Here is a 25261-nt window from a genome sequence, read left to right on the forward strand (position 1 = left end):
TAACCATATTTTGTTTGTTTTGTTTTGAGTTTTGATGGTTTGAGGTGAAGTCCGATGTTTCTTTTTATTGCTTCTTAGAAAATTAGGTGTCAAGTTAAGTGATATACATTGCTTTAGGAAATCGATGTCTTTGCGTAATTTCGCTATCTTTAATTTTAGGCCTAGATATTGAAAGGCTTTCTGTTTTGCCTGGTAAGCTACATCATTGATGGTTATGAATTTCATGTTTTTGGTCCGTATTGAACTGAGAATAATATATAAGTAATAATAATAATAACGTAAATGTTTCCACCTTTTCAGTACTACAATATATTCACAAAATTACAAAATTATACAGTACTAGTTTCGACCCATCTAGGGGTCATCATCAGCCATATTGGAGCAAAGATCATTTGTGGCGAAATCCTAAGACAATATTATTTTAAAGAATAACAAGTGAAATGAGATGTTATGGTAATAGTTAATAATACAAGGAATATACATATTAAGAGGTTTTTAACAAAGAATAAAGTATAAATGGGGTGTTGTAAAAATTATAATCATGGAAATCAGTAAGTTCTTGTATTGAAATGAAATATGGCTTAGGAAGAGGGCTTAAGGTGGGGCTGAAGGGTGCGGGAGAAAGTGTAATTGTCTTGGAAAAGCACCCTTCAGCCCCACCTTAAGCCCTCTTCCTAAGCCATATTTCATTTCAATACAAGAACTTACTGATTTCCATGATTATAATTTTTACAACACCCCATTTATACTTTATTCTTTGTTAAAAACCTCTTAATATGTATATTCCTTGTATTATTAACTATTACCATAACATCTCATTTCACTTGTTATTCTTTAAAATAATATTGTCTTAGGATTTCGCCACAAATGATCTTTGCTCCAATACGGCTGATGATGACCCCTAGATGGGTCGAAACTAGTACCGTATAATTTTGTAATTTTGTGAATATATTGTAGTACTGAAAAGGTGGAAACATTTACGTTATTATTATTATTACTTATATATTATTCTCAGTTCAATACGGACCAAAAACATGAAATTCATAACCATCAATGATGTAGCTTACCAGGCAAAACAGAAAGCCTTTCAATATCTAGGCCTAAAATTAAAGATAGCGAAATTACGCAAAGACATCGATTTCCTAAAGCAATGTATATCACTTAACTTGACACCTAATTTTCTAAGAAGCAATAAAAAGAAACATCGGACTTCACCTCAAACCATCAAAACTCAAAACAAAACAAACAAAATATGGTTAAGAGACGAAATTAAATTCTTGTACAGGAAGAAATATTTTTTGAATCAGAAATTATACGACACTCACCTCGCAGCGACTAAACTACTTTCAAACGCACAATGGACACTATTCTATCAAGAAGTAGAGAACAAATTATTCTACGAACTAGCCAAAAAACAGTCAAATTTGGAGAATAAACTCAACAGGCTAAAAAACTGCCAACTACATAACCAACAAACTAGAAACTCCAATAGTAACACGTTCGATCGTACGCAGTTTCATCCAGCTGTTGTAAATCTATCTAACACGCCCTTAAGTGAAAGTGAACACTTAACTTTATCCAAAGGACCGAAACACAACTGGCCAAACTTGAACAGCCTCAACATAGCCGCTACTATGATCACAGAATCAGAGCTAGCCATCAGCAAAATGCCGGAAGACACGCAAAATGAGGTTAGAACCGATGTTAAAAGGAAACTGACTGATATCCTCCACAATTTAACCAACCCCGCAAATAACCTCAATAATAAAGAAAAAATTGCTGAACAAAAGCGCATATACGCCCTCAAGAAGAAAATTAAAGACAACGAACTCATCGTAACCAAAGCTGACAAAGGCAATGCAACAGTTATCATGGATAAAAAAGTATATATTGAAAAAACAAAAAACTTTTTCACAGACAGCTCATTTTCCATAATCAAAAAAGACCCCACCCAAAAAATTCAAAAACTACTTAAACAAACTCTTAAAAACACTTCATTTTTATTTACCGAACAGGAAAAATCCAAACTCATACATATGAACCCAGGACTCCCCACTGCTAAAGCTCTTCCCAAAATTCACAAAACCGGAATTCCCATCCGGCCAATTATCAACTATAGACCGAGCCCCTTATACAGAATATCACAATTCATCCAATGTTTCTTAAGAAAAAATTATCAATTCTTATCCAAAAAGTCTATTAAAAACACATCTGAGCTAGTAGAAAAACTAAACAAGTTCAATTTGCAACCGGATCACTCCATCCACTCTTTCGATATTGTAAACATGTACCCAAGCATACAAGTATCAAAATTAATTCCGATAATTATAAACAATTTAAACAAAAACAGCCACTTAAGCAAACTAGAGATACAAGACTTTATCACAATATTAAAACTTATCATCGACAATAACTTCTTCACTTTTGACAATGTCATATATCAACAAAATGGTTTGGCAATGGGGTCACCGGCCTCAGGTATCTTAGCAGAAATATACCTGGACTTCCTCGAATACACCAAAATTGACAACGAATTCGAAAACATTCTCTTTTGGGCCAGATATGTCGACGATGTCTTTGTAATCATGAATGAGAAATCAATTAACGCACCCACCACCCTCTTAAGACTCAACAATATTGATCCTCATATCAAATTCACACTAGAATCCGAATCAAATCAAAAAATCAACTTTCTAGATTTAACCATCACTAGAAACTCAGATTCTTTCAGTTATAAAATTTTCAGAAAACCCACTCAAACAGCCTCCACCATTCGCCAAGATTCAGTGCACCCCCAGTCCCACAAACGAGCCACATACAACAGCCTAGTTCACCGAGCCTTCAGCATACCTATGTCCAATAAAGATCTAAAAAACGAACTCAACACAATCCGCGGAATCGCAAAATTCAACGGCTTCAGCAATCATTTTATACAAAGGATAATCAATAAACACAAACATCGCCCAAAAACTACCCTCAAAAAAGAAAGAATCAAACCTCTAACATTTTCCACCTTCACGTTCAACAATGATATCTACAAGTTAACCAACATCTTTAAGAAACAAGGCGTTAAAATAGCCTTCAAAACCAACAATAAGAACATGAATGTTTTATACAATACTTCACACATCAACAAGACCAGCAGTTTTTTAAAATCAGGAGTTTATAGGATCAAATGTACCACCTGTAAAAAAACCTACATCGGGCAAACCGGGAGAAACTTCATTATCAGATACCACGAGCACACTAACGCAATAAAATACAACAAGTTTTCAGCCATCGGCCAACACATGCAAGATTATAACCATAATTTCACCAATATTGAACAAGACATGGACATCCTCGTATTAGCAAACAAGGGCCCTTTACTGAACATAATGGAAAATTACTACATACACCTAGACCAATACTTTAATGCTAGTCACAATCTCAATGAAATCTCAGAGAAACCCAACATACTCTTCGATCTATTTATCACTTTCCTCAGAAACAATAATGCAGCCAACCTAAACTCAATCCTAAATTTAATCAAAGGTACTTTTCCAAGACAATTACACTTTCTCCCGCACCCTTCAGCCCCACCTTAAGCCCTCTTCCTAAGCCATATTTCATTTCAATACAAGAACTTACTGATTTCCATGATTATAATTTTTACAACACCCCATTTATACTTTATTCTTTGTTAAAAACCTCTTAATATGTATATTCCTTGTATTATTAACTATTACCATAACATCTCATTTCACTTGTTATTCTTTAAAATAATATTGTCTTAGGATTTCGCCACAAATGATCTTTGCTCCAATACGGCTGATGATGACCCCTAGATGGGTCGAAACTAGTACCGTATAATTTTGTAATTTTGTGAATATATTGTAGTACTGAAAAGGTGGAAACATTTACGTTATTATTATTATTACTTATATATTATTGATTTACAGTTCCAGTTTCCCTGGTAATTATCAAAAACCTCTTCCAATCTCTTTTCTTCATAAATGTCCTGTTCTTCATGACATCATTTTCCTTCCCCTAGCTCCAATGTCAATCTTGACCATATCCATCCTGCAGGTTCTAGATCTTCCAACCTGGTATTTTCTTTCTACCTCTGTTTCAAAAGGAAGAGAGCTATTTCCATTATTGATTAGATTTAGATACCCTTGGGCCATTAACCTTTTTCACAGGTGAATCATATTATTATTCCCTTCCTCCTCCTCTTCTTCCAATTACTTGGACTCTGCACTAGATGTGATTGAGCCCATTTTTTACAGCCAGGTGCCCTTCCTGAAGCCAACTCCATGCAGAGGGATGTATCCGCTATTGCGTGTTTCTGTGGTGGCTGTTAATGTGATGTGCTGTACACAAACGAAGATATCATTGCTTCCACTTGTATGACGCTTCTTGCTTTCATCTACCCTATCCGACCTCCCTTGGTCAACTCTCGTTCTTTTCCGACCCTGCTGGTATCAGAGCGTTAAAAGCTTAGGGAGTTTCTCATTTTCATGTCCTTCATGGCCCTTCCCTTTCTTATCCTGATACCTTCATTCTTAGAAAGTCGGAACCTTCCGTTTCCCCTCTGACTGGAGTTAATAGAGGATGGTTGCCAAGTTATATTTCCCCTTAAAACAATAATCACCACCACAACAACTATATAAATATAACTGACCTGAATGGTTTACCACACCTAAGGAGTGAACCTTTTGTGATCAGTGCAATGATTCTTTGCAGAGTACCAAAGTGACTGCTACTTTCTAGTTTACAGCATCCTAACCCAAACATTTTTCAATTGGACAGAGTGCTACAAATTCACTAAGAAATCAGAATATCAGTGTTAGCACTATAAGGCACTCGACTGCTATTAATTAAATAATAATGTATATGGTTCTCGAGATATCTAAATATTGAAGTAAAGAGGTTTCTTTACGAGGTGAAAAAATTTGAACAGGGTTGTGTCACCTGGTAAGTACTGTCGAAATCAAGTGTCTAGTCGGTATGAGTTTGAAACTTTGCTGCTGACATTTTATTTTTCTAATTCTAAACAAATTTATAAGTCTTCAAGACCAACAGTTCCATATCATTTTCCATCACTGGGGCAGTGCACATGCTCGGCTGGGCTCCAGCAGTGTGGAACTCACTTCATGATGATTGGCCATCAAAACTCTGAAACACTCTTGATAAGCTTTTTGAATCTCAACATTGGTGATTTTGGACTTTTTAGAACTCTGACATGCTACTCTATTCTCTGTAATATATTTTCAATAATTTTGAAGTCATTTGCAGTAACATTATATTGCAACATTTTACAAAAGAAATGTTTTGCCTTTCATCTCTATTTGAAATTTTTTGCTGGATACTATGGAACACAGTATATTGAACACAGTCAGTCTAAAAATTATTTTAATTTTAAAACCATCATGTTTTTGTAACGCTCATTCGCCCAAGTACAGTTCTGAAACAATTTATGTATTCTACTACATCACAAGTTATACCTACCAATTATTTTGTTTCTAAATGGCAAGCCTGCTGCCTACATTGAAAGAAAGGAAGAAGTACATCTCTGATTTCTCAATTTCAACAAAAATTAAAAATATATATCAAGCCCTTGTTTATTACTACATGTCATAGAAGTTTACTTACCGGTACTTTGCTGCTAATAAGCAGTTCCACTACATCTTGCCGCAGAGTGTCTCTGTTCTTGTCCAGGAAACCATCAACATTGTACCAGACTTGTCCAGCATAATGCTTCACGCCAAATTCCATGCTCGACATCCGTGGCCGAGAATACAATTCGTCGAGGGCATGATTGTAGTGACATTTCTCAAGGAATGACAAATCTGTAGCCTTAGGAAAATTACTCTCGTCATCCAACAAGTGAAGGATTCCCACAGGCTTTTTCGCAATGAGATGTATCACTGGAAGGTTATCCTAGAAAACAAACAAATTTCTTTCATTTCCATTCATTATGTAATGCATGGGCTATCACTAAACTGTGATGATTTCTGCTGGCTATTCAGATTTCGGACTCATATACATCAGGAAAATTATCAGAGAATTATAATGTTTTGAGTTAAATCCCCAACCTATAACTAGTTAAAGCATACATAAGTAAATATATGAGTGAATGATAAACAAAATCAAATATTATAAATTAAATGTGTATTATATTATCCCTACTATGTTTCACAATTTTTATTTAAGATAATATATTGGTCTGTAAGAATATAGTAAGATAGTTTGTATTTATGCTGGGTTTTTTTTTCCCCCCCTAGTGGTTTAACGTCTCAATAACACATTAAAGTTTTTTGGTGACTCAAGAATGGGAAAGGGCTAGGAATGAGAAGATAGCGGCCATGGCCATAATTAAAATACACCCCCAGCACCTGCCTGGTGTGAAAACTATAAACCATGGAACATCTTCAGGGCTGCTGACGGTAGAATTTGAATCCACCATCTCCCAAATGCAAGCTCATAGCTATGCAACCCTAACCGCATAGCCAACTCACTCAGTAGTAAAATAGCGACTTGGACAGACAGTAACCCAGTGCAGCAACACAGAGTTCATTTCATTAGGCCTGAGAGTTAATATGATTTACTGTAAGCTAGTTACTAGATACCATAGTATTCACTTAGGTATTCTTTAGTTATTAATTTGATATTATTTTATTATTATTTACTCTATTTTTAAATTTATACATTTTGTCTGGACCTTGTTGATTAGCATAACACCTAATACTGTAAAAATCTCAAAAAAATTATATAGGGATAATTCTAAGAGAGATTCAAGTGCCTAACTTCACCACTTAATTAATTAACAAACAAATTATTTCTTCTGCTTCTGCCATCTTTTCACATAACATTGGTGACCATCATGGAGTAATTTTTCTTGTTTTGAGTGTATCGTACCATACCGGTAGTTGTTGTGGATGTTGAAGCACAGTCGGAGGTTCTGCATCCAGGATAATCTTCTCTGCCCATATCCTCATTTTTCTACTATCTTGCTTTCTATAATCAAATTGTATCAGGCTTACTCGAATTGTCATTTCAGAAGATTAGTCCAAAACAGGCTGCTTTCCTGCATTCTGAGAGGGTTAAAACTTCAACACATAATTTCTTGGCTCGAAGGAGTACCTCAGTGTTGGTGACGTGGTTTATCCACGAGATCTTGAACACCCTGCATTGCGTCCACACTTGAAAGACCTGCAGTTAGTTCATTGACGAAGCCTTAATTGACCATCCTTTGACATCCTGTGTTAACCAGTATCCTAGGTACTTTAATTGTGACAGACTTTCAATGGCTTTTCCACTCAATGGCATAGCAGCATTAGTGACTTTCTGTTTGCTGATTACCATGAATGTATTTTTCTGAATGTTCATTGTAAGGCCATCTCCTTGTTTGCTTCACTGATGCTATTCTGAAGGAACTGAAAGTCTTCTAAATTGTCAGCAAGAATCACCCTGTCATCTGCATAGCAGACAGTGTTTGTTTTCTGTTGATCTTCATTACTTTATTAACTTCATCAAGGGTAACTCAAAAAACTGCTTCAGAGTATAAATTAGAAAGGGCTGGAAAGAGGATACTATCTCGTCTAACACCTTTTGGCATCGTGACCTATTCACTAAAGCAGAGTTAAAGAAATGGTACATAAGTATTTTAAAAAATATTTTATTATTCATTTTACTGCCAGAACTAGTTACAGTATATTTAAAGTAAGTTTCCTTCCATTTTGTAAGTAACCACATTTGTATTATTATTTCTAGAAACATGAAGAGATTAGAAGAATTTTAAAAATATTTTAAACCCAGGAAAATATGTTCATTTGCTAAAAGAAGATTTAAATAGATTAATATCTGATTATAAGAAAATGTAATGACCTGCTTGATTTCACTATACTGAGACTACACTAATTGAAAAGAAAGAAAACAGCATACACCAAACATCTGATATTTGGTGTTTGATAATGTGAAATACAATTCTATAGGAATCAAAATATACACATAATGGAACATTTTAGTTGAGACTTCAGATGCAGTACTTTTAGTGCTTCAACCATGAAGGTAATTGTTCACAGTTTTATTCAAGCAATAGAAAACATTTTCATTTAAAGAACATTATCAAAAAAGAAAGGGTTGTGATTGCACTCACCGTGTAGGTGATGGTTTGCCACTCAATCTTCTCTTTTGCATACTCCTGTTGTTCCAATTTAAAAATATGCTTATTGAAATAAAATTGTAGATTCTCATTGGCATAATTGATACACAGCTGCTCAAAGCTGTTTTCCTGTAAAATCACATTTAGTCAAAATAACGTTCAAATTCAAAATGGAAGTAGAAAGTTTGTTATATGCACTTTAACTTAGGAAACACACCTTGAAGTCTTCAAACCCAAAGATGTCAAGAATAGAGATGGCTGCAGTGCGCTTTGTACCTTTAAATATAATTTGATTTATTCTCGAGACAAGCCATGAAAATAATGCACTGTACAATGCTTTTGCAAATGCATCCCTTGCATCGAGAGCTTGGTCTATGCTTAATGGAGTAAATACCCTTTCATTCCGTGCTTCCTAAAAAAAGAAACAGAAAAAATATATTTTGAATCATCTTCATTGTTGGAAGAAGTATATGTATGGTATGACATGCTTTCATGTATGTATCAAGGCAGTATGATATTTATATATTTAAATACAGGCTGAAATACAGACAAACCTTCATATAACAAAACATGATACAAGTATAAAGCTGCATTAAGCTATACTTGTGTATGATTCCAGCAAATTTTTAATCTTATTAACATCAATATTCTGTTATTCATTACAGTGACAATTTCAGAAACACCCTGTTGTAACGATATGTATCTTGACCCTAAATGGTTCTCAGGAAGAGATAAGCTAGTACCTACACAATGTAGCAGGAATGGCTGATGACCTGTGGATGAGAATTTCTATGAATCTAAAGAAGCAAGACGTTGCCTTTATAAATAGCCAGTCTTCCTACTTATTTTCTAGTGCATAGATGTAACATAAGCATGGCTTCTGTTCAACATAAGTTAGTAAGTTTGGAAAGTAAATTAGCAGTGTTTAAAGATTTGGATGATGGAATGAAATGGATTTCAGCTGAAGAAAAAAGAACAGGCTTAGTGCAATCTATGTTTGTCATTCAGAATCGTGATCAAGAGAACAAATTCAGTGTGCTGCAAGTTCCCTTCAATGTGTTAAAAAAGATCAGCAAAATTGCTTTGGAATCCTTAAGATTGGTATTTTTTAAAGATGCTATCAGAAGAAGAAAAATCTCATTTACTTCCAAAATAGACAAGCTCAGCAACAATTTATTTCAGTGTATTATATTAATTATTTATTATGTAATCAAAATGGAAAAATTTTAAATGTAAGTATTCATTTGTGACTTTTCAGCTCCTTGCATGTTAACTTGAATTAACCTGTAGGTCACACAGTATTCTGCAGGCAACTTCATATTCCCTCAATATAACAATAACACTACAATTGATCTGCTTGAGACCAAAAACATTGTTATACAAAGGTTCGACTGTATTCTATTTACTCCTAACTTCCAAGATCTGTTACAAACCGTTGTTTTTGTTGTAAGTGCCTTCTTGATACCATCCACATGTAACTGCAGAAGATGACCAGTCCATCTAATTTCAGCATCAGAACCAATCTCCACTCCCTCCTGCCCATGCTTCAGTTGCTTACGATGGAAATAAACATTACCAAGGTGCAGCACTGTAGAAGAAATAAAAAATTTAAAAAGTGTGTCAGTATTCATAAACAAGAGAAAAAATAGGGTCTTAAAGAAAAATGACACACATTTGGCAGTAATGGTCCCCAAAATATAAACATTTGAATGGTTTGTACTGTAAGTATTGTATCACAATCTCAACTGGTCAAGGTGGTAATAATTGTGTGTGGCTGTTGGGGACAGTACAAAAACTGCCGACTTCTGCACTCCAAGCTTTTCAGATAACACTATCATCACGTGTAACTCCACGGCTAAGCATTCAGCATCTTGGCCTTCCCGGCTGGGTCGATGTATTTTAATCTTAAAATGGTTAATACCATTGACGTGGTGACCTTCGCAGAAGTCTAAGAGTAATTCATTGATTTTGACTACAATGTACAAAAGATCCACTGATTGGAAGTAAGGATTTATCAATGGTTCTCCTGGACCAATGTCAAGAGAGAATGTTTCTTAATTTTATTATTATTATTATTATTATTATTATTATTATTATTATTATTATTATTATTATTATTATTATTATTATTATTATTTGCTCAACATCGCACCAACACAGACAGGTCTTATGGTGACAATAGGATAAGAAAGGGCTTGAAGTGGAAAGAAAGCGACCATGGCCTTAATTAACGTGTAAAAATGGGAAACCACGGAATGCAAGCTGACAGAGAAAAAAAACCCAGGAGGAACAAATGTTATTCTTTGGATTACCTCCAGAATTTGAATGTTAAAACTCTAAATATTATAACCCCAAATCCTTCAGCATCTCTTCCTGAGCAGTGGAGAAGTTGTCATTATCCTAATATATTCATGCATCTATATGCTTGTAGTTTAGTTCTTCAGTAGGTTATGTCATTCAGTTGATTTACTTAACTCACAAAAACAAAAGTATTGGAATTCATTTAAAAAGACCTTGATACTCTTTGTTGTCAGAAAGAGAAAAGAAGTCTTATTCTCTTACACATTATTAGCACCACAGGCTATATTTCTGCAAAACTGAATGTCTCACTGAACAGAATTAAAATGCATATTTCTGCAGGCTTGTTTAGATGCTAATCCAAGACTTCTGTTTGAAGATTTATCAATTGGTTAGTTTTAGAGAAATACTGTACAATAGTAAAATATTTCATTCTATATAAGAAACCATTATGGGAGCTTTCTGCCTCAGTCATACATCTAGAATGTCTTACTACAATGTGTGCTGAGTACTTCATTTGCTCCTTCATGTGGAAGGAATTTGTCATGCTTTATTGGTCTAATACCATATCTTGTGCCTGACATTCATTATGTTGAGGTTCAATGGTAAATACCTTGTAGATTCCACGACTGATGTTCAGTATACTTAGACATGTATTGTAATTTCCATGACTTTTTCAGTCAGCTGTTCTGATCTTGTGATTTAGTTTGTACCAGTGTCTTTCTTACCGAATAAAGCATGTAAGTAGACATCGAGTGATGACTAGACATGGTCCTTGCATTTTATAAAGATCATTACATTACACAACCTACTAACCATCCCACCCCATCTTCATGAACAATTCTGAATTTATGGTGATATGTCTTATAATATTTGTAAGCTACCGGTATAAATTTCATTTTTGTTCCGTATTGAAGTCCAATTATAAGAATAAATTAACAAGAGTGCCCCCCTGTCCACCTTTTCAATACAATATATCAAATAAATATTACATAAGCCACTTAGTGGCCATCTTCAGCAAAATAAAAATTAAACAAATCATGTGATAACTAAAACATATGTAAACCAGACAAAGACAATGTTTTAGGAATAATTATAACATTAAAATACATATAACACATAAAATACATATAATATCATCACATTGTGACAAGACCATCCATGTTATACATTTTTACATATTTTGTATTTGGCTTGCCAAATTCCTACAATTAATTACCCAGTTTTAATTACAGTTTACATTTTTTACATTATGAATGTTGAAAGTCAAAAGGCTAATTGGCTTGAAGAGGAACTGGACCATGCAGGGAATATAGGAATATGTTACAGAACGGTAACAGTTCTTCTGATGATTCTGAGGTAGAGGAGGCTGTAAATAGTGACCACAACACCGAATGTGAACAACCTGCTGAAGATGACGAAAAGGAGGAAACTGCCATTAGTTTTGGGCCTCATTACACTGGCCCTGACAAGACAAGACAAGACAATGGAGAATTCACGCAGTCACAGACCAAGGAAGTACATTGTAATTCACCTTCCAGGAGTGAAAGGGGAGGCCGGGAATTCGGAGGCAATTATTGAAGTATGGAACATCTTTTTCTCCAGAGTGAGTTCTGAAGAAATGACCCATCATATGACAAAATGTTAAGAGTCAATTCGAGGAAGGTGTTCTCTCCGGCAAAAAAAAAAAAAAAAAAAAAAAAAAGGTCACCGACAAAGTACGGTTTGAAGATATTTTCTGTAGTAGATGCGAAAATATTTTAAATACAAAGTATTGAAGTTTATTTTGGAAATCAACCAGAGGGACTTTTTCATTTGGATAATACACTAGATGTGAAGAGAATGACTTTACCAATTCAAGGCTTTGGACGGAACGTGGCAATGGAAAATTGGTCCTCCTCCGTATCCACTGCAAACGAGTTGGCAATTCATAAGAATGTTATGGTCGTAGTGACTTGAAAAACAAAAGGGTACCTTTAGAAACTGTAAACACTTGACAAATGCCTACTTTCTGGGGTCCCTTTGGATGTGGCGAAAATGCAGTAGTCGTGTCTTATGCTCCTAAGAAATATTGGAACGTCATCATCTTATCAACGATGCACGATTCTGATAACACTGATAAAGCTTCTGGAGAACCAAAAATTCCTATTGCTGTGACCTTCTGTAACCTTATCAAAGATGAAGTAGATGTCATTGTTGGCATGAAGTCTGAGTACTCAGTTGCAAAAATGTAATTTCGGTGGCCTGTTGGATAATTCTTTTCTTAACACTGGTGGAATAAATCCACAAATCATTCTGAATTGCAATACTAGAGGAAAGCTTTCAAGAAGAAAATTCCCCAAAACCTTGGGTCTAGATCTCATAAAGACACAGATGACCATAAGAACCACATACAATGGTCTGAAAAATGACCTGTGACTTAAAGTAATAAAAAAGAAAACCCTAAAAACAAATAACAAAGCAAAAAAAGTTCACAAAAGTTAAGAAAATCTCGTCAAGTAACTCACCCTCGACCATCCGCGTCCATCCGGGGAGGCTTGACTAATGGCAGGTTAAGATTATTCAGGTGAATAAAGAATGTATTTTCATCAGAATTACAAGATTAATCTCAAAACTAAGTTTTTAATTTAAAGATTGATTTCCTAATCAATCTTAAAACATAAAAACAGGTTTTTTTTTACTGTTCTGGACTTTTTAGAGCATTTTATTCTTAACGATTTCTTGGGTCTACTGTTAACAGTTTAGGCGGTGTAACGCAAGACTAGGTTTTTTAAATGTACTAAACTAACCAGTGAGATGATATTCCTCTGGCAAGTAGTATACAAGTAATTCACTAATAGTTACTCCCTGGTATGCAATGCATCGGCGGCCAGTCCATATGAGGCAGGCAGGGTTCATAGCAGGTGTTTTCACACTACTACAGCACAGAGGATGCATAATGGCATTCTTTTTCTTGTATCTACAGTATATCTTTAGAAAACACCAGTCCCTGCATTTACTGTAGTTTCAACAGTATTCTCTGTTACCCAAACTTGAAGCCCTACTAGTCTGATGCCAAGCAGCCGCCACTGATCCATTATACATTACATCAAATCTTATACAGTTGCAGACATCAGTACCAGGATTGGAACCTTAGAACTCAAAATATTACACTACTTCACTCTGCTGCCCATCTGCCAGAGCAACAAAAAGGTGTTATCAACTATGAAAACAGTGGCTACTGTACCTGAAGCTAGAATTTTAAAGATGGTGTCTTGTTCGTCTGATGTTAAACCGAGAACCTGCATGGCAGATAGTAATGACTGGAAATCTTCATTGTCAAACTTGCCATCAATTTCACAGTTACCTCCCTGAAATTAAACAAGAAACGAATAAAGAATAGGTCTAGACATCAAACAACTTAAAAGATTGAATATAATGTTTGTCAATTATAACTTCTGAAGAATGCCCTTGAGACCATAATTCACATCTGTAGACATAACTGCCATAAATTCCAAAACAATGTATGGAAAAAAACAAATTAAGAATTTAAAACATGGAAAATAACCCAAAGAAATTTAGACCACTGGGTAGGGGACAACACACAAGAGGAGGCAATCATCAGGAATTTGAATACTGACATTCTGCAAGAGGGAGTGAGTAATATTAGAAGTCATAGGTTAGAGAATCTGAAAAGGGAAATAGATACAATAAAGTTAGACGTAATTGGTATTAGAGCTGTATGTTAATAGGAAGACCAGGAATATTAACATAAAATCAAGTAAAGGAAATGCAGGTGTTGATTTAACAGTGAGTAAGGTAATAGGACGACTGACAAATTACCATTACTAGAATAACAAACAGATTGGCCTTACCCCCCCCCACACACACACACAATATTATGTGCCTTTATGCTGGGAGGTGATTGGATTATTCTTTAGTGCGCAAGGATCTGTCACAAAATTTTCAGTTAATTTCTTCCTTCGTTTTGGTATTCCTGTTTCATTTCTAAAAGATATTTATTTAGATGTTTTACGTGATTCATTATCAATGGCAAATCACCATTTATACGGTATATGTAAAGAAAAATAAAGTTTTACTGATTGGGGATAGCTGTACAACAGGGGAATTTCAAAATTCAAGAATATATAAGCTCGTTTTTATACTGAGATAAATAGTGCGAAAATTATTAACTATCTGATGCTGTTACCGTACAGTACCTCTTGTTCTAGGGCAGCTATCCCTTGTGGACTCTCTCTCTCTCTCTCTCTCTCTCTCTCTCTCTCTCTGTCTAATAGTTCAATAGATGATTAAGAACTCAAAAACACATATAAAGATATTGAAGATTTGAAACAACATGAAAATGAAATAAACACACATTATTGTGATGAATTCTAGTTGGAAGTGGTAGCCCAAGGAAGAGAAGGTAATTTAGTGGGAGAATAAGGATTGGGACAAAGAAATGAGAGAAATAACTGACAGGTCAAAAATTATTTCTTCTTAACATTCTGTTTAAACATCAAAAGAGATGGTTGTATACATGGACAAAACCAGAAGCTGCAAGGAAGATATCAAATAGACTTCATTATGGTTAGGCAGAGTTCCAGAAACTAGGTGGTGGATTTTTACCTTTCTAAGAGCAGACATGGACTGCAAACATAAGTAGGTACAAAAGGCCAAATTAAGAGAAATGAAGGAAAACAAAGAGATGGGATGTAGATAACTAGAAGAAAAAGAATGTAGGAACATGTTACGCAGAGCTTATTTGAAGAGGGCAGGGGAAAAAAAAGAAAACAATATGTGAAAAGTGGACAGAAATGAGACCAACAGCGTTGCTGATGTGATGAAGTAAGAGCAGCAAGATGAAGTAAGATTCAGCACTAGGCTGATAATTTTACCTAAAAGTCATTTTTTCTGAAGGCCTGAAATAAACAAAATTATAACATAAATAACCTTAAAAGAATTTTATCACTGATCATAAAACCAATTCTAGAGATTATTACAAATGCTTTGCTAAACAACTGCAAAAGTACAACCCCCCATTATTGTTGGAAAATAAAGATGGAAAAATAGCGCATAACAATAAGGAAAATGCAGAAACCATGGCGGAAGCATTTAGTAAGCTCTTGAACAGTGATGAACCTGGAAATCTGTTATTAATTGATACACATACCCCAATAAAAACTAAACCTGAAAATATAAACCCACCTACAGCAAAAGAAGTTGAAACAGTGCTTAAAGAAATGAAGAACTGCAAAGCGTGTGGAGAAGACCAGGTTTTTGCAGAGATGTGGAAATATGCCAGCAGTGCAACTCAGACATCCCTCCCTACCTCCATATAATATTACAGAAGATTTGGATATCAGAAAAATTTCCAGAACAATGGAAACAGCTATAATTAAACCAATTCATAAGAAAGGTGAAATAAGTAATCTAGAGAACTATAGAGGTATTTCCATCCTTGACTGCACGTATAAGATTTTCTCTAAGATACTATATAATCAGATTAAAGAACAACTTGATCAAGAGTTAGGTGAATGCCAGGGAGGTTTCAGACCTTGACCGTCACTTCTTCGTTTTAACTGTGCACTAGAGTAGGGTATGAGGGAATGGTACAAGAACAACTCGAAAAATATAAAAATTGGAACCCAGAAGGACAACATACATTTGAACTGTCTAGGATTTGCTGATGATCTAGCTCTTCTGGCCAATGATATTCAGGAAACAAAACAACAAATAAAATCTTTACAGGAAATAGCTCAAAATATTGGTTTAAAAACTTCATTTGAAAAAACAGAAATTATGCTAACTCAACTCCCGCTTGCAGATTGTCACCCTGTCTTAAACCAGCTGTTACCAAGAATGGTTCAGAAAGGTCCCCTCTGAACTTAATTTTAGAAATTGTATTAGTTAGAGTAAGTTCAATTTGATTAGCTTTGGATGAAGTCTGAAATGTCTTTAAATTTTTAATAATGATGGTCTGTGGATGGAGTTGTAAGCTTCCTTGAAATCTATAAACGTTATTGAAAGGGGCTTGTTTCGTTTTCTGTAATATGCCATGACTAGCTTCAAAGTTATTATTTGTTCAGAGCAGCTTCCCCCAAGGTCTGAAGCCTCCCTGGTATACAGCTAACCTTTCTAACTTGAGTGTGTCGACCTCTCACCGCTGGATACCATGGTTCAAAGCCCGGTCACTCCATGTGAGATTTGTGCTGGACAAAGCAGAGGCAGGACAGATTTTTCTCTGGGTAATCCGGTTTTCCCTGCCATCTTTCATTCCAACAACACTCTCCATTTTCATTTCATAGCATTTATCAGTCATTCATTATCACTTTGGGAGTGGCGACCCCATTGAACTAATAGCCTATATATATGGTTCATTCATTACATCCCTGACCCAGTCAAAGACTGGAAAACAGGTTGTAGGTTTTCATTTTTTCATTTATTTCTGAACTTCATTAAAACAGCTACATCACAAATTCCTAACATAAACTTACCTGATTTAAATAAAAGTATTTTTCTGCTGAAAGAAGACCATATTTTTCTTTCTGTTCATCTGTTAAGCCTTTCAGCATCTCGTAGAATACATGATAATTACGTTCTTCAGGAGCTTGAGTTACAATACGCGATTTCTCCAATAAATATTCTGTTATCTTCGCTCCAATGATGATTCCCCTGTGGACAAACCAAAATAAAGTAAAGTAACATACTGTATACAATGATTCCAAACGATAAAGGTATAATGTAAAGGAAGAAATATTATTAAAGCAATCTATTTGATGGAAAAAAGTATTTGAACTTCGTACCACGATCACAGGCACTGGGCCAATAAACTGATGGACATCCTCCTTCAAGTTGGAGTTTTTATATCATTTTGTTAGCACAATAGGTCTCACCATCACTTTATCATGGATGCTAATCTTTCAAAATCTAAAAACTCCTCCAGAGTCTTTAGAAGTCTCGGTATGTAGCCCTCGTAATCAGTAAGCCATCTCTTTTCAGTTTTGACTCAGTTAATTTATAACTGTTAGGTTCTCTGGTCTGCTGAAACTAATTTTGAGTAAACAACTTATTTTTCAATACTGTTACCCTATGCTTTCTTTTTCAGGTAGTTTATAAATTTATCACTCAAAATTAGTTTCAGCAGACTGAAGAACCTAACAGTTATAAATTTACTAACAAAACATCAATCAATCAATCAATCAATCAATCAATCAATCAATCAATACTGATCTGAATTTAGGGCAGTCGCCCAGGTGGCAGATTCCCTACCTGTTGTTTTCCTAGCCTTTTTTTTTAATAATTGCAGAGAAATTGGAAATTTATTGAACATCTCCCTTGGTAAGTTATTCCAATCCCTAACTCTCCTTCCTAAAAACAAATATATGCCCCAATTTGACCTCTTAAATTCCAGCTTTATCTTCATATTGTAATCTTTCCAACTTTTAAAGACACCACTCTAACTTATTCGTCTACTGATGTCATCCCACGCCATCTCTCCACTGACAGCTTGGAACATACCACTTATATTAAATAAAACTAAAATGTTTTTATTGTTTACCCACCTATTCAATACAATAAACAAAAAAACAATAAAAACATACTAGTTTCATTTAATACAAGTACTTTCAATACGGATCCAAGAATGATTTTTATCACATGTAACATACCACTTAGTCGAGCAGCTCGTCTCCTTTCTCCCAAGTCTTCCCAACCCAAACTTTGCAACATTTTTGTAATGCTACTCTTTTGTACCACAATATTGGTAGCTACTGTAATATTGGTAGCATAACAGGTCTCTCCATCACTTTACCATGGATGCTACTGTACTCCTTCAAAATCTAATAACTCCAGAGTCCTTACAAGTCTCAGTATCAACCTTTTTTTTTTTTTTTTTTTTTTTTTTTTTTTTTTTTTTTTTTTTTTAATGTGGCACAACAGGCCATTACAGCCTTGGCTTGACAAATTGACTGCTGCCCACTCGGTGTGGCATGCTGATGCTAGAGTGCCAAGTGGTCAGCGTGATGACATCCTTATCCGTATTGCTTCGCTTTCTTGACTCGGCCACCACCTCTCATATCAGATAGCTCCTCACTCTCAAGAGGCTGAGTGAATCCTGTTCCAGCCCCCAGTCCAGAATTAAAATCCCTGGACTGGCTGCAAATCAAATCCAAAGCCTCCAGGCAAGGGCAATTCTTATTCAATCAATCACGACTGATTTGCATTTAGGGCTGTTGCCCAAGTGGCATATTCACTATCAATTGTTTACCCAGTCTTTCCTTACATCACTTTAAAGAAGTTGGAAATTTATCAAACATCTCCCTTGCTAAATTATTCCAATCCCTAACTCCCCTTCCAATAAACAAATATTTGTCCCAATGTGTCCTCTTGAATTACAACTTTTTCTTCATATTGTGATCTTTCCTTTTTTAAACTCCACTCGTCCTTATTTATCTACTAATGCCATGCCATGCAATCTCTCTATTGGCAGTTCAAAACCTACTGCTTAGTCATGCTGCTCATCTCCTTATCCTAAGTCTTCATAGCCCAAAGTCTGCAAATCATGAAGCACAAACCATGCTGTTTTTCTTTGGAATTTGTTCAAGTTCTCAAAATAAGTAACACTGGTTGGGTCCCATACAATGTGGTCTTACCAGTGACTTATATGCCCTCTCCTTTACATCCTTACTATAACCCCTAAATACCCTCATACCAAATGAAGAGATCTGTAAATTTCATTTACAGTCCCGTTTATATGATTACCCCAATGAAGAGATTTCCTTATATTAACACCCAGATACTTACAGTGATCCCCATCACTCCCATCAGTTAATTTCTCCCCATCAACACAGTAATTAAAACTGAGAATACTTTTCCTCTTTGTGAGACTTGCAACCTGACTTTTCACTCCATTTACCATCCTACCATTGTCTGTTTTCTATCTCAGAAGATTGTTGAGGTCTTTCTGCAGTTGCCCACAATCCTATAACTAGGGGCGCACAGCTGTGAACTTCCATTCCGGAGATAGTGGATTCGAACCCCACTGTTGGCAGCCCTGAAGATGGTTTTCGTGGTATCCCATTTCCACATCAGGCAAGTGCTGGGGCTGTACCTGAATTAAGGCCACAGCCGCTTCCTTCCCACTCCTAGCCCTTTCCTATCCCATCGTTGCCATAAGACCTATCTGCGTTGGTGCGATGTAAAGAGAGTTCTAAAACAAAAAAATTGTTATAACTAACATTCATCATATCATGACTCGCAAAAAGATCTCTGATTCCAGTTCTTTTCTTATATCATTTATAAATATAACAAAACACAAAGGTCCAATGATACTGCCTTGAGGAACTCTCCTCTTACAGGATCAGAATGTTTTGCCTACTCTAATTATCTGAATTCTATTTTCTAGAAATGTTAACCACCCATAAAGCCACTCTTCTGTCTATTCAAATGCCCTCATTTTCATCAGTAATCTCCCATAATCTAGCCAATCAAAAACATTTTTAATAACTTGGATAGGTCAACAGCAATACAGTAGAATACAGATCATTTAGAATTATGCTTCTATGGATACTTTAGAAAAAAGCAATTTATACCCATTTTTGATTCTTTCTTTGTTTATCTCTTTTCACAGTAGTCTATTTGAGTTTCAAATGTAAGCATCAGAAATTCAATTTCAAAATTCAGAAGCAATTAAAACTCTAGGCATACTAACGGAAAATATATAGTTGATTTTAACAGAATATATAAACAAAACAAACGTATGGCATTTACACCTCACTAAGTGCTTGACATAAAGATGACTGCTGCCCTGCCAAAAAGCCTGCAGCTACTAGTGTTCCTTGTGGTCAGTATGTCTATATACTCACTGGGCGAGTTGGCCGTGTGGTTAGGGGCGTGCAGCTGTGAGCTTGCATCCGGCAGATAGTGGGTTTGAATCCCACTGTCGGCAGCCCTGAAGATGGTTTTCCGTGGTTTCCCATTTTCACATGAGGCAAATGCTGGGACTGTACCTTACTTTAGGCCACGGCCACTTCCTTCCAATTCCTACGCCTTTCCTATCCCTTTGTCGCCATAAGACCTATCTGTGTCGGTGTGACGAAAAGCCACTAGCAAAAAAAAAAAAAAGAAACTATATCCTCAACTACATTGCTTGGCTTCTCATAACCGACAATTATACAGTTGGTCTCACAAGGCTGAGTGAACCTCATTGTAGCTCTCAGTAAAGAATTATAATCCTCGGACAAGCCAGAGATTAACCCCAGAACTTTGGGTAAGAAGCAAATACACAACATCTCTATCACAAGGGGCCCATATTGTATAAAGAATGAAAGTCGATTTTTGAAAGAATTTAAATAAAATCATAGCGGTATTCCTGACAATATCATCATCTTCAATCATGGAGTAAATATTACTATTTTTGTGTTGCCCTTATTAGAGTTACTGTATCGTGGACGTCGAACCACTGTCGGAGGTTTCCCACCCAGGCTAACTTTCTCCACACACATCCATGTTTCCCTTCTACCTTGCCTTCTATGATCACTTGTATCAGACTAGTTAATTCTCATTTTGGAATACGTGACCAAAATAGGCTGCTTTCCTGGGTTCCGCAAGTGTTAAGACTCAATTTGATTATGATTACTCTATGGTGCCATGGTATAGCCTACTTATGGGATCCTGAACATTCTGTGATACATCCACATATCAAAGACCAGCAGTTTGGTTTATTGACAAAGCCTTTAGCGTCCAACCTTCTGTATTCTAAACCGCCACTAGTAACAAGTAACACCTCACAAAATGTCAGCAAGTTTCAAATCGGAGGGCGTGGCTGCACACAGGGTGTTTTAATACTTCTTATAATGCTGATTCTAGTTTTGATTTCTACAGCTGAATTTCATTCTTGTGTAATTAAGCATGCTAGGTACTTGAAATGTGACACTCTTCCAATGGTGTTCCCTCCAGGGCGATAACAGCATTGCAGATTTTCTGCCCACTGATTACCATGAATTTCGTTTTCTACTCTAGTATTAGCAACTTAAATGTTATGGTTCAAAATAAAAATTATCTTTTTTGTTACTAGTACCAATATAAATTATATAATCACAGCACGACTTACTCTTTAAAATGCACCTCTAAGTATTTTCCAAATCGAGAAGAATTGTCGTTACGAACAGTCTTAGCGTTGCCAAAACTCTCTAGGAGTGGTGATGCCTCCAGAATTTGCTCTGTTATAAGGTTGGAAGGTGCTTTATTTACAGCAGCAAGGTACTGCATCACTAGTTTTGTAGATTCAGTCTTACCAGAACCACTCTCACCAGATATCACAACCACCTGATTCTCAGGCAACACACCTTCTTTGTTCATATGACTATAAGCAGAAGAGCCTATAGCAAACAAGTGCCTGAAAAATACAAAAGATATCATTACCATATTATACAACAATTTGAATATAAAATACAAGCTCATAAATACTGTAGAATCTCAATTATCTGTGTCTCAAATAACAGACTCCATGTTATCCAAGTCCAATAAAAAAATATTTAAAAAATTAAGAAGATTGAACTTCCATCAGCGCCAAACAATGCAATTGTTTCACACCTCAAGTTTAACTACTCTCTTCTAATCGGTATCAGACTGAAAGCACCAATGCAATGACTCCAGTGTTTTAAGGCTTGAGCCATTTATCACTAACCATTATCCAATTGCTGTTCTGTGGCTTGCTATATTAGTACTGTCATCACTATGTCAATTATCAGTCCAATCACTGGAGAAAGAAAACGTGAGTGTTCATATTAACATACTTCTTTCTATTTAGTCCAATGAAAACGATATACAGAATAGTAAAAAATAAAAGATCAGATAAAGAAGCAATTACAGCTCTGGAGACAGCAGATGGGAATATAGTCTGCAATATGACAGATATCAGGGATACAATGGGACAGTATTTTGACAAGCTCCTAAATGGCCCTAATGAGATCTCTATTGGGGATGTGGAACAGAAAACAATAGAGGAAGATATCTCAATTACATGGACAGAAGTAGAGCAAGCTTTCCATATGATAAGTGGTAAGTCAGCAGGAGCTGATGATGTTACATCTGACATGATTAAAGCTGCTGGTCCACCAGGAATACAAGGCTGTATAGAGTTCTCAGAACAATATGGAAGGATAACAAAATACCTGAAGATTGAACAAAAGGGATGATAGTTCCCATCTTTAGGAAAGTGAGTAGAAGGAAAAGTGAAAATTACGGAGGCATTACCCTCCTATCACACGGCCTTAAAATTACGGAGAAGATCATTGAAGCCAGAGTAAGGGATATACTACAGCCTGTCTTAAAAGAGGAACAACATGGCTTTCAGGCTGGATGAAGCACAACAGATCTGATATTTGCTTTAAGGATGTTGGCAGAGAAACACTGGGAAAGAGGAAAAGACCTAATTATTGTGTTTATGGACCTTGAAAAGGCGTATGATAATGTTCCCAGATCAACTATTTGGAAAAGTCTTAGAAGACTTGGTGTACCGGAGTACCTAATTAGGAAGATCCAAATGCTATATACTAATTGCAAAAGCTGTGTCAGTAATGAAGATGGTCACTCTGAATGGTTCAATACAACCGCAGGAGTACAACAGGGAAGTGCCTTAATCACCTCTTCTGTTCATAGCAGTTATGGATACCATTTGAAAGGAACTAAAAGAAAAAGGTAATAAAGATCTTCAGGCTCTGGTGTTTGCAGACAATGTGGCAATATGGGATAAAACAGAAGAGGGAGTGAAAAATAATCTGAATGCCTGGTGTAAGAAGTATGATGATTATGGAATGAAATTGAACCCATCAAAAACAGCAGCACTGAAAATCAGCAGACATAATACAGAATGCAACATTAAAATATAGGTCCAACAAGGTGAAGTAGTACACCAATTCAGATATTTAGGAAGCATAATGGTTGGTAATAATAGAGCTGAGATAGAAATAACAGAGTAACCAAAGGCTCTAACTTTTACAGTATCGTTAAACACCTACTATGGGATGAGAAGGTCCCACAAAGAACAAAAATGATCCTGTACAGGTCATATTTATTTCCCATCCTTACATATTCTCTAGAAACCTCCACACTAATATCAAAGGATTGTAGTAAGATTCAAGCCTATGAAATGAAATTTCTTAGAACTGCCCTCCAAAAGACACAACTTGATCACGTGAAAAATGATGAGATCCGATCTAACCTAGGTCTAAATGAATTGATGGAGGAAAGACTTAGGTCATCTAGATTTAAATGGTTTGGGCATGTTAAACAAATTAACAGCACAAGGTTACCATGTGCTTATTTGGAAATGAGAACAACAGGTAGAAGACCAGCTGGAAGACCAAGAAGAAGATGGATGGACCAACTAAGGGAAGACGTGGAGAGAAGAGGATGGAATTGGGAATCTGCCATGGACAACAAAATCTTTTTGAATAGGGAACTTTGGAAGATGCTCGTTCTCAAACACCCTACCCAGCTCACTCGAAGGGCAAACCGATGATGATGATGATTATTATTATTATTATTATTATTATTATTATTATTATTATTATTATTATTATTATTATTATTATTATTATTATTATTATTATTATGAATAAAGAGTTTGCCTAGTTTCTAAACAAAACACAGTTTTTCAGTAATTTTTTTAGAAGTAGCAGTGTAGGTGGTTATTATTTTAAGGAAGCACAGCTAGAGGAGTTCTTGGAGGAACTGGAGAGGTGCATTGGAGATAAATAAGTGGTGATAAGAGACATGAATCCTCATATAGAACAAATAGACAAGGTAAGGAAGAAATAATCCTAGTTACAGAAATAAAAATGCAGAAGGAGAGCTACTACCAGATTTTTGTGAGAGGAATGGATTAACAGTAGGCAATACATGATTCAGAAAGAAGAATAACCAAAAAATAACTAGATAAATGGATGGAGACAAAGAAATAACTCTGATTCTAGTTGAGAGAGAAATGAATACAACTGGAAGATGGGACGGCTATATCATGAGAAGATTTTGAAGGAGACCATAAAATTGTAGTAGCCAAATTAAGACTTGGTGAAATAGTGAAAATACAAGAAACAAGAAGAATAAAAATAAAGGTAAGGAAATGAATAATAATAATAATGTTATTCGCTTTATGTCCCACTAACTACTCTTTTACAGTTTTCGGAGACGCCGAGGTGCCGGAATTTGGTCCCACAGGAGTTCTTTTACATGCCAGTAAATCTACCAACACGAGGCTGATGTATTTGACCACCTTCAAATACCACCGGACTGAGCCAGGATCGAACCTGCCAAGTTGGGTTCAGAAGCCTAGCGCCTTAACCGACTGAGCCACTCAGCCTGGCAGGTAAGGAAATTGAAGGAAAAGGAAGCACAAGGTAAGTTCCAAGAAGAATTGAAAAACAAATTCCTTAAGGAGAGGTTGACAGTGTTGAAGAGGAATAGGCCAAGTTCAAACAAGGAATGATGAAATGTGCAGAAGATACATGTGGTAGAGTATCAGGGAAAAAGAAGGAAAAAGAGGGAAAAGGAGACACCCTGATGGAATACAAAGTAAGGGAGGCAGTGAAGGAAAAGCAAAAATCATGGAGGAGCTGGACAGGAGGCAGAAATACAGAAAGTAGGCAAAAGTATCATGAAGCAAAGAAAGCATGTTAGAAGATTGTACAGGAAGAGAAACAGGAGTGCTGGGAAGACTTCATAAAAACCCTTGCGAGAGGATGTTAACGGAAGTAAAAAAGTGTTGTATAGATTAGTGAAAAGCACAGCAAAATAAACACATGAGAAGATACAAAATTTGTAAGGACAGATACA

At 35.8% G+C, this 25261-nt stretch overlaps 1 protein-coding gene across 1 annotated transcript in view; it reads right to left on the bottom strand.

The window, feature by feature from the left end:
* Myo10A (Myosin 10A) overlaps nucleotides 1–25261 on the bottom strand; it is a 460053-nt gene that overhangs the window by 363340 nt on the left and 71452 nt on the right. The window contains exons 5-11 of the mRNA XM_068228601.1: nucleotides 21537–21821; nucleotides 16921–17098; nucleotides 13671–13794; nucleotides 9580–9734; nucleotides 8364–8558; nucleotides 8141–8275; nucleotides 5635–5922 (exon numbers count right to left, since the gene is read on the bottom strand). Of these exons, the coding sequence (XP_068084702.1) occupies nucleotides 5635–5922; nucleotides 8141–8275; nucleotides 8364–8558; nucleotides 9580–9734; nucleotides 13671–13794; nucleotides 16921–17098; nucleotides 21537–21821 (1360 nt within the window). The remainder of the gene's footprint in view (nucleotides 1–5634; nucleotides 5923–8140; nucleotides 8276–8363; nucleotides 8559–9579; nucleotides 9735–13670; nucleotides 13795–16920; nucleotides 17099–21536; nucleotides 21822–25261) is intronic.

Source organism: Anabrus simplex, chromosome 7 (assembly GCF_040414725.1).
Source record: "Anabrus simplex isolate iqAnaSimp1 chromosome 7, ASM4041472v1, whole genome shotgun sequence".
NCBI lineage: Eukaryota > Metazoa > Arthropoda > Insecta > Orthoptera > Tettigoniidae > Anabrus > Anabrus simplex.